We start from the raw sequence: 10,823 nt of genomic DNA on the forward strand, positions 1-10,823 counted from the left end.
TTAAATTATCGTGATTCCCAATTATACCAATATTTTTTCATAACTTAAATAATTATGATGCACATTTTTTAATAGAAGACGTAGCTTTATTATTAAATGGTATTACTAAAGTAATTGCTTTAAACACTGAAAGATATGTTGGAATTATGAAAACAGTTAAGATTCATGAAAACAAAAAAAATTTACAAATACGATTTATTGATTCATACAGATTCCTAAATACATCGCTTAGTAAACTATCGCAAACATTGTGTAAAATTGATATGAAAATTGTGAGAGAAAATTTTATGAATAATACTGAGTTTGAATTAGTTACGCAAAAAGGTGTATTTCCATATGATTATCTTGACAGTTGGGATAAATTTGAAGATACTACATTACCAAAATATGAAGAGTTTTATAATGAATTAAGTTCATGTAATATAACATTAGAGGAATATGAACCTGCGAAAAAAGTATGGAAATTTTTTAACATTAAAAATTTAGGTGAATATAGTGATCTCTATTTAAAAACTGATGCTCTTCTATTAGCCGATATATTTCAAACTTTTAGAATGAATTGTTTATCAAGTTATGGATTAGATCCTGCTTATTATTTTACTCTCCCGAGTTTTACCTAGAATGCAATGTTAAAGTTTACAAATATAAAACTAGAACTATTAACAGATATTGATAAGGTAATGTTTATTAAGCGAGGTATACGAGGTGGTATTAGTCAATGTTGTAAGAGACATTCTGTGGCAAATAATAAGTATATGCATCATCTTTATGATCCTATGAAGGATGATGTTTATTTCATGTATTTTGATGTTAATAATTTATATGGATGGGCAATGTCACAAGCATTACCATATGCGGAATTCAAATGGGTTGATAATTGTGAGAATTTTGATGTTAATAACATAGACACAAATTCTACATTAGGTTATATACAGGGTCTTTTCCTAACAGCGGAGCATAGGAGATTCGTGTTAGTTGACTATAGCACTCGGAATGATCGAATCTGAGAGCGCTGATTGGTTAATATTGCGTAGTACCAACATATAATAGGCCGTTACCAATAGTTGGATACAAAAAATGAGATTCATCCGCCATATTGGTGTGGAGAATGTTTACATGCTAATCCTAACAGAAGGAGGTGTAAAATGGAGTAATGTGAAATGGTAAGGTTACTAAAGTAAATATTGAAAATAATGAATGGAAAGTACGAATAATCTTCACTTTCATTCAAAGCATTCAATTTTTACTTTAGTAACGACAACATTTGACATTTTTCCATTTTACACCTCTTTCTGCTACGATCAGCATGTAAACATTTCTCCACACCAAAATGGCAGAAGAATCTCATTTTTTGTATCCAACTATTTGTAACGGCCTATTATATGTTGGTACTACGCAATATTGACCAATCAGCGCTCTCAGATTCGATCATTCCGAGTGCAATAGTCAACTAACACGAATCTCCTATGCTCCGCTGTTAGGAAAAGACCCTGTATTAGAAGTCGATTTAAAATATCCGCAAAGTATTCATAATTCTCATATAGATTTACCATTTTGTCCTACTCATGATTTATCACCGTTAAATAGTAAACATAAGAAGCTTTTAACAACGTTATACGATAAGAAAAGATACGTTATATACATTAGAATGTTGAAAACATGCTTAAAACATGGTCTTTAACTGGATAAAATACATCGTATTTTACAATTTAAGCAAAAGGAATGGTTACGCGTTTACATTGAATTGAACACGGAATTACGTGTAAAATTAATAATGATTTTGAAAAAATCTTATATAAATTAATGAATAATGCCGTTTGTGGTAAAACAATGGAAATTTTCGAAATCATGTGGATGTAAAATTGTGTACTGTATGGGACGGTCATTATGGTGCTAATTCATATATTTCAAAACCTAATTTTCATAGTAGAGTTATTTTTAATGAAAACTTAATGGCGATTAAAATGAATAGATTATGTGTAACGATTAATAAACCCATTTACGTTGGTATGTCAATATTAGATATTTCAAAAATTTGTTTATACGATTTTCACTATAATTATATGAAAACGAGCTTTAATGATTGTGCTAAAATTTTATATATGGATACTGATAGCTTGATTTACGAGATTAAACATTTTGATATTTATGAAATTATTAAAAGAGATTGTAGAACAATGTTTGATACCAGTGATTATTCGACAAATAATATTTATATAATACCATTGGTTAATAAAAAAATGCCTGGGCTGATGAAATATGAAAATAATGGATATATAATGAAAGAATTTATTGGTTTAAGATCAAAAATGTATGCCATACAAGTTTTCGATAAATGTGACATAAAGAAAATTAAGGGAATTTCATCAAATGTTGTAAAAAGAAATATTACTTTTCAAGATTATTTAGATTGTCTATACAATCAAGATATTAAGGTAAGTTTACAAGGTAGAATAAATTCTAAAATGCACAAAGTGTATAGTATTTTAGAAGAAAAAATAGCTTTAAATCCATACGATGATAAACGTTTTATAATGGATGATTTTATTAATACACTACCCTGGGGACATTTTAAAAGTAACGAATAAAAATGCAAAGATAGAGAATAATATGTATGTTAAAATTTATTTTGTAAAACAATTTTAAAGAATAATAAAAATACATATAAACATATATAAAATTAGAAATTTAATTATAACAAAATTTTTTTAAATTATTACTTATTATCTATTACCCAATTTCTAAATATTTGAACTTCCTCGAATGGACAATGTACTCTTGTATTTTTTATAGTGTACATTCTAGCATGTAATTTACATTTTGTTTCTTGAAAATTATATAATTCTATAAGATCATTAAATTTAGGACATCCAAATTTTTCAATATTCACATACTCCATACCTAAATTTTTCAATATTTTTTGCTCAATGATACCTCCTTTGTAGCCAATTATTGCAGACTCTTTGTTATAAAATTTTTTTTTATAATTACTTAAAATAAAATCATTCATATCACTTGGTTCATATTCCTCAAAACCATAATCTTTATATAACATTCCATGTAAATTTAAATATAAATATCGTGCACCTTTTTGATCTTCTTTACGCAATGTATAGTAATTATCATTTAACTTAAAATTAGCTGTATATATAAATCCAGTATTAATATCTATAAGAGCTGCATCTTTAAATTTAATTTCATTATCCACGTTAAAACCATCTACATCAAATATATGTGTAATTCTAAAATAACGAATAAATATTAGTTATTAAAAAAAATAATATTTTGATAGAAAATAACACTTACTTATCCATTTTGAAATTAGTAGGTGAAGAGAAAGAGAGAGAGAGAGAGACGATTAAAAGTTTTATAGAACTGTTTAAAAAAAATTAGCTGTAGAATAAATGTTATTGATGGTAATGGAGCTATTGATATAGAAAGAGTTACTTCATGTCTTTATACCCCATTCTCCCCACTCCAACGTTTTAGATATATATATATATATATATATCACAATCGTTGTGGTTAATGAAAGAAAGGAAAAGAATAGGAGAAAAGTAGTTTGAAAATAAAACTTAAATATATACATATTTAAGTAATAAAATATTTTTTATTTTATAATTGTTTACAATACATTATCTTTATCTATCCATGAATTATGTGATTTATCAAAACCTAACCATTTTACGAAAACTTTATCTCCCTTTTTACGCAATATTTTCTCCACAAGATATACATTTTTATCTTTAACTTTTGACAATTCTTGCTCATAAAATGCTCTTTTAATATCATTATTACTCAAATCTTGCAGTAGATAACTAACTGGATTAGTTTTTTGAATAACTTTTACTTTAAACACTTCAGTAGTCCAATTTGGTGTATATCCTTTCTCAAATAACATCTTATATTTACTTAAACGCACAAAATCACCAACTTTAAATTTTCCTGGAGCAGCAATTTTTATATTACTATACACTGTATTCAATAAATGTGTTGAATTTTTTGCATTAATATCAATAGGTTTCATGCCAGTAGTACGATGTTTTCTTCTATTATAGTCGTTAATTATTGTTGGAAGAATATTTATCCATTAATAGCTTCCATTCATTGTAAATAATTTCCACATATCATTTTTTAAAATGCGATTAAAGTGTTCAACAATACTTGCTTTCATAATACTATATGTTGAATAATGATTGATTGTATGTTTTGTAACAAGGCAAATTCTTTTGCCTTGCTACATGAATTATTTTTGATTTTTAAACACCGCGCGTAAACAAGATTTCTCTCGATCCCGGGTGGCGGCGCTGTGCACGCGTGCACAGCTGCCGCGATCGCCTGGTCGAGCGGAGCCTTAGGAGCAGACACACCGCTTTTATCAGTCATCAAGGCAGGACGTATCTTTGTGGAAAATCCGAGGAGAGCTGTAATCAGGTTCGGAGACCCATGTAAGTGGAACACGGACCAGGATTTAATATACTAAGAAGGAAGGAAGGAGGTTAGACAGGAGATTGGAAACTGTCAGGAGGTTTATTGGGACTTCAACTCCATTCCACTATTCCTAACCAAAAATTGACACTGCTGTGCATGCCAGGCTTGAATTTTGTTACACTGTTTATTGCATGAAGGTAAGCGTTGAGGACAGATATTAGGACTCAACGTTTAATTATTAATACTCCTTTGTGACTAACTTGATGGCTTCAGGCTTGGTGGGGTGTAGCAGGTCTACGAACGGAGTACTATTGAATCCAACTCCAATTACAGGAGATAGATACAGAGTTTTTTTTCTCTTTGCACTCATATAGTCTAGTATGTTCAATAAGAAAAATAAGCTATTATTGAAATGAGTTGGATTATAAATTCCATAGCCTGTACGATGACAGGAATTAGGCTTTAATGCCAAATATATATGTATCTATATACTTTTATTTTTCTTCTTTACTTATATACCTGTACATAGTTTTATTTTTAATCAAGTATATTCTGGCTAGGCGTTGAATTATAGTGTGGTTAACAGAAGGTTAATGAATTTGGTGCATAAGCACATTAAAACAGGAGATTTAGAGACTCCGTTGGACAACCCTAATAGTCACTTAACTTTTCTGGTAGTGATTTGGATATTGGTGGACTTGGCTATGCCTTACTTGACCTGGTGTAACCTCTTTGCTTGTGCCTTATATTTCCTACAGGAATAGTGCAGCAAGTAATTAGGTTCTTGGAGGGCTAGCGTTGGATAAACTTGGAAAGGGTCTTTTGTCCATTCGGACTTGTTCATGCCTGGACTGAAAGTCATACGATTGATCCAACTCCTCAGTATTAACTAATAGTCACTCTGTTAATTCTTATTTATATAAGTACTTTTCTTTTGTGAATATTTATAATTTCATTGCTCTAGTCTTTAGAATTTAACGGTTGCTTTAGGGAGAGATCCCATGTATAACTGTATAATTATGTTAACTTTTATACTTGTAAATTGATAGACAGAGCAGTTATAGAATATAATTTTTATTTTAATTTTTATTATTGTGTACTAGTAATTTTCCAAGAGAATCCACTTTAATTTCACAGCATGCCACGTCCTTGAAATGTCTCAAGCCGGCAAGCCTCAGACTGGCTCATATATAAGGTTTATGAGCCTGGCGCTCTTTATAAGTAAAGTCTGTGTGCCTTTGCACTGATTCTTGTTAAAATTGTGCCTTCCCCACAGTGGCAGGAATTCATGTCGCAGTTTCTTCATGAGATCTTGAAATGTTTTGTTATAAAACTCTTTACCATCGTCAGTCTGTACATTTTTTGGTTTTCTGCTTTTTATAATTTTACCAAATGCTTTAATCACTATATTTCCCGTTTTGTTTTTTATCGGTTCTGCCCATGCATATTTTGAAAAAGTACCAATAACAACCAAAATATATTGATTACCCTTATTTTGATGAGTGTAAGCTCGCATATCAACTAAGTCTGCTTGCCATAAATCATCATATCCCTTTATTATTACTCGACGTCGTGGAAAATTTTTTCTTGCTGATCTATGAAGTTCTTTTACTAGTTGAACTTTCTCCTTACTCATTGTAGATATTATTATTGTTGTTGTTTAATCAAAACTCTTTTCATTACTATTCTTCTTCAAAAAAAAAAAAATCCTTAAATTTATTCACGTTATTTATTCTCCTTTTCATTGTTTTTTGCGCCAGGTATAACTTTATTAGTGGAATTGATCCTGAAGTCATTATTCCTGTTCCAAAGGAAGGTTGATGATTTTCCATTGTTAATTGATTTTTCAATTGTTTAATTTCATTATTTTGCGTGTTTGAGATTGATTTTAAACGATCAATTTGTTTATTCAATACTTCTTTTGGATTAGGTATAACTTTTAGTGGAATAGATCCTGAAGTTATTCCTGTTTCAGAGAAAGACTGATTTTCTTGTAGTAATTGTGTTTTCAATGGTTTATTAATATCTTTTAGTTTCTCATTAAATTCTTTCACAAGTGCGTTTATTATTTCATTAACTTCTTCCTCAGTCATTACTTTCGCTTTCTCATCAATTTTCACCTCTAAGGATTTTATTGTTTTTTCAAAATTATTTATCTCTGAATTAACTATTGTTCTTAAATCTTTAAAAGAATTACTTAATTTAGTCAATTCTTCGTTTGAATATGTTAAAATATCATTCTTTACTTTATTCAACTTGATATAATTCGTCTCGTTATGTATATTTATTTCATCAGAAAGATTTCTTATTTCAGTTAATATGTGATCGCGAAGATCTTTGAATTTTCCTTCAATTAGTGAATAAATTTTTTCAACATTTGTGATCTTGCTATTAAGTTGTGATAATATTTTAGTATTAAGATCTTGTAATTCACTTTGTATATGTTTACGAAGATCAACATCTTCTTCATTAATCTTTGAAAGTGTATTCTCATGAATATGTTGATAAATTTTATCATTGTTTTCCGAAATTAGATTATATAAATATTTTAAAGTAACAGCATCATTAATATTCTCAGGATCGAATACATTAGTAATTTTTTTATTTTGAGCGTCGAAAGAACGCTCTGAATAATTGAAATTCATTGATATTTCTCTTTTTCTTTGATACTTTAAATGATATTTATATCTACTACTATCACTAGTTCCACCAAACTTATTAATAGACATTCTCACTACTTCTATAAAACGAACTTATGACTTGCTTCGTTGAGTTATGAACAAACACTAGCAAAATTTTTCAAGAATATAATGTTTTTAAGCAATGATACCATCCTCACGCAGTTCTTCAATAATAGATATGATTTCATTATCATGATTAGTATGACCAGCGTTTTTTGATGCTATTAATAATTTCAATCGATCGACAAGTTCATTTGGATTGTCCCAGTAAACATAATCTTTTACATGATTATTTAATAACATTTTAGATGGTATCTATTGATTTTGATCATTGTCATCATCGTCATCATCAATATCACTAGATAAATAATTTTTTTGTTTATACAAGGATGATTGAATTCCCCTCCCCGAAAATGACTGTGATCTTGGTCTTGTATTTAACTGTTTTGTAGAATTTTCCAAAGAAGATGATGCTTTTTACTCTTGATTGATTTTCAGACAAACTTGGTAATGTTTTAGCTACTCTTGTTCTTGATTGATTTTCAGATGAACTTGATAATGTTTTAGATGCTCTTGTTCTTGATTGATTTTCAGATGAACCAGATAATGTTTTAGATGTTGTTGATTTTGTTGCGGATTTTTTCGTTATTAAATTAGAAATAATATTTTTATACTTACTACCACTACTACCTTTAATTTGATCTTCAGATTACCTATTTCTCGTCGATATGCATGAGTTTTTAATAATATTTTTTTATAATTCTTCTCTTTATTCTTAGTGTATTCGTTCGGTTGTTTCATGAAAATAAGCTCGTAAAGTCCATGTGTACCAGGATATTTATTTTCACCAATAATAATATCATCATTTTCATCGGTATTAAATAAAACATTTCCTAACATTAATTGATTCGAAATAGGATCCATATACACTCCTTATGTACGATCAACGTCAACATTTTTATTATTATAAAATTTTTAAATATACTTAAATGATAAATTTCCAATAGTATTATCAGTATCGAAAAAAACTTCTGGATCATCAACTAACATCGACTGGTCCGATTTTTCTGCAAGAGATTTATCTGACACATTTTCCAAACTTTCCTTTCCATTTTTTTCCCTTCTTTTTATCCACTTTAAATGTATTTTCCATATCTTCTTCTTCATCATCGTATTCTTCATTTTTAATCTTTTCTTTTTTCACTTGTAATAAATTATGAACTAACTTTTTTAATGGTTCAACTATGAGTTTATATGCTTCTTCAGCAGATTTTTCAGCATCTGCTATTCCCATTTTTAAGTCCTTATATTTTTTTTTAATCACTCGACTTGCTTTCGCAATTTTAGCTAAAACTTTTTTATTGGTAAAATCCATGATTTTTTTTTACCGAAGAATGTAATGTACACGCGTACACGAAATCAACTGATTTTTCAAATCAAATATCTTCACTATTATAACACACAGAACTGATCAAAATTTTTACGATAACGTCCTTCAACACTTGAACTATCCTTATCTATTACCAAAAAGTTGTAATTAATTCGCCAACAATGATTACATAATTTTAAAAATGTTTCATAAGATATGTCTGTATTTACATGATCGTTATATATGTTTTAAATTTGTTCCATCTTGTTTGAATAAAATTAAAAAATTTGCATTATCGCGAATCAAATGTTTTGGTATTTTTGCATATGTTTGACACAGATACAAACTATCAATAGTAGAATGCCTACCCATAGAAAAATATTCTTTCACAAGATTTTGTTTATCACATGCTATATCATCAAATATATAAATAGAGTTTGGTAATGCATCATTTATCGATATAACATCGGTATTATTCGAATATGTAAAATAACCAATATTATTGATTGTTGACAAAACCTCTTCTAAATACTTATATTTAGGTTGTTGTAAAGATTAAGAATATACATAAATATTATCAAATCTTAAACCATTTGGACTTTCTATTAAACTTAATAAAACACTAGTTTTACCACAACTTGATGGTCCACAAATAATTCCACGTATTGTATTTGATAATAAAGCACCATGTCTACGTTGTTCTTTAATGGTTTTATAGTCTAAATTATAAATTGGTATTGTTAAACGTTATTTTATAAAACGCATTTTTTAAATTCAAAATGGGCAATTTATTAATTACACACAGCAGTAATGTTACTATGAGGAAAAATAAAAAAAATCACATATATATATATATATATATATATAAATCATATTAAAAAAAGAACATAGTTTCATTGAAATCTTTCGTTGAATCATATGAGATTTCTTAAAGAAAAAAAAATAGATTTTTTCGAAAATAACATTGAATTGTGGTTATATGCTATTAATAAAGAAAAGTAAAGGATTTGTTAATAGTGTAATAAACAATTTTCCCTTTGAGCTTCACGTACCAGGATAACAATTTTGTGGACCCGGAACACGATTACAGGAAAGATTATCACGCGGTGAAAAAGGTATAAATCAATTTGATGCTGTATATCGAGAACATGATATTGCATATTCTCAAAGTAAAGAATTATTGAAAAGAAACGAAGCAGATAAAATTTTAGCAAAGAAGGCTGAAAAAATAGTTTTTTCTAAAGACACTAAATTTGGTGAATGACTCGCTTCAGCAGCAACTTGGGCTGCAATGAATGTAAAAAGAAAAGTAGGAATGGGTTTGAAAAAAAGAAAGAAGACAAGAAAACTAAAAGTTGCAAAACGTGGTGGATTCTTACCTATTCTACCAATTTTGGGTGCATTAGGATCATTAGTTGGAGGAGCAGCTGGTGTAGCGAATGCAGTGAATAAAGCAAAGCAGGCTCGAAAACAGTTGGATGAATTACAGCGTCATAATAGAGCCATGGAAGGTCGTGGTCTTTATCTAACACCTTATAAACGTGGTAGTGGTATAAAGCATGGAAAAAAAAAGTTAAGAGGGAGAAAAAGAAGAAAGAGCTAATAAGCGGATTAACAACAAATTTTCAATCACTCGATATGTGTAAAAATATACAAAAAATTTGCTGGTGTATTTATGTGCAATAAACTTCGACCGTTTCCATTCAAACATGAATGTGGAATTATCAATTTAGATAATTACGAAGGTTTAGGTACTCATTGGATGGGATATATTAAACATGGTAAAAACATAGATTATTTTGATTCTTTTGGAAATTTGCAGCCACCAATAGAATTAATACAGTATTTCCATCGTGATAAGAATGGGTACAATAAAGACATAAAAATTGAATATAATTATAACAAATATCAGTCGTACAATCAAACAATATGTGGTCAGTTGTGTGTTAAATTTAAAAAAAAATAATTAAGTAATTAGAGTTGGTGTCTATATATATATTTTAATAATGAATTCTTTAACAATTACGCTTTCGGGTAATTCTTCAATATTGAATGCTAATTTTTATCCACCAATAGATATTAGTGATGGGAAATATGAGCTTGGCTTGATTGATTTGCAAACCTTTAATACAATTCAAAATATAAATTCATCGAATAATACATTTTATTATGAAGAAAATTAAATTGAGGAAAAAATCGAAATTCCACATGGATCGAATGAGCTTCGCGCTATTAATGAATATCTACAAAATGCTCTTTTTGATCAGTTAAACGATGATGATGCGGATAATAGTATAGATGATATATTAATCATATGTGCTAATAATAATACATTGATAAGT

The 10,823-nt window shown here is 28.6% G+C and overlaps 2 protein-coding genes across 2 annotated transcripts; both read right to left on the reverse strand.

Annotated features, from left to right (window-relative positions):
* Positions 1–3,625: 3,625 nt before the first annotated feature.
* Positions 3,626–6,067, reverse strand: LOC136785534 (uncharacterized). The gene is made up of 2 exons (XM_066746597.1): positions 5,773–6,067; positions 3,626–3,975 (listed from the first exon to the last, which is right to left on the reverse strand). Exons 1-2 carry the CDS (start codon positions 6,065–6,067, stop codon positions 3,626–3,628), a joined length of 645 nt encoding a protein of 214 aa, XP_066602694.1.
* A 46-nt stretch (positions 6,068–6,113) lies between these two features.
* On the reverse strand, positions 6,114–7,160 carry LOC136785535 (uncharacterized protein PF3D7_1120000-like). The gene has a single exon (XM_066746598.1). The coding sequence runs from the start codon at positions 7,158–7,160 to the stop codon at positions 6,114–6,116; it is 1,047 nt and encodes a 348-aa protein (XP_066602695.1).
* Positions 7,161–10,823: the final 3,663 nt, after the last annotated feature.

Source organism: Prorops nasuta, unplaced genomic scaffold (assembly GCF_024137725.1).
Source record: "Prorops nasuta isolate Cenicafe-Biocafe unplaced genomic scaffold, Cenicafe_Pnas_1.2 PNAS00468, whole genome shotgun sequence".
Taxonomy (NCBI): Eukaryota; Metazoa; Arthropoda; class Insecta; order Hymenoptera; family Bethylidae; genus Prorops; species Prorops nasuta.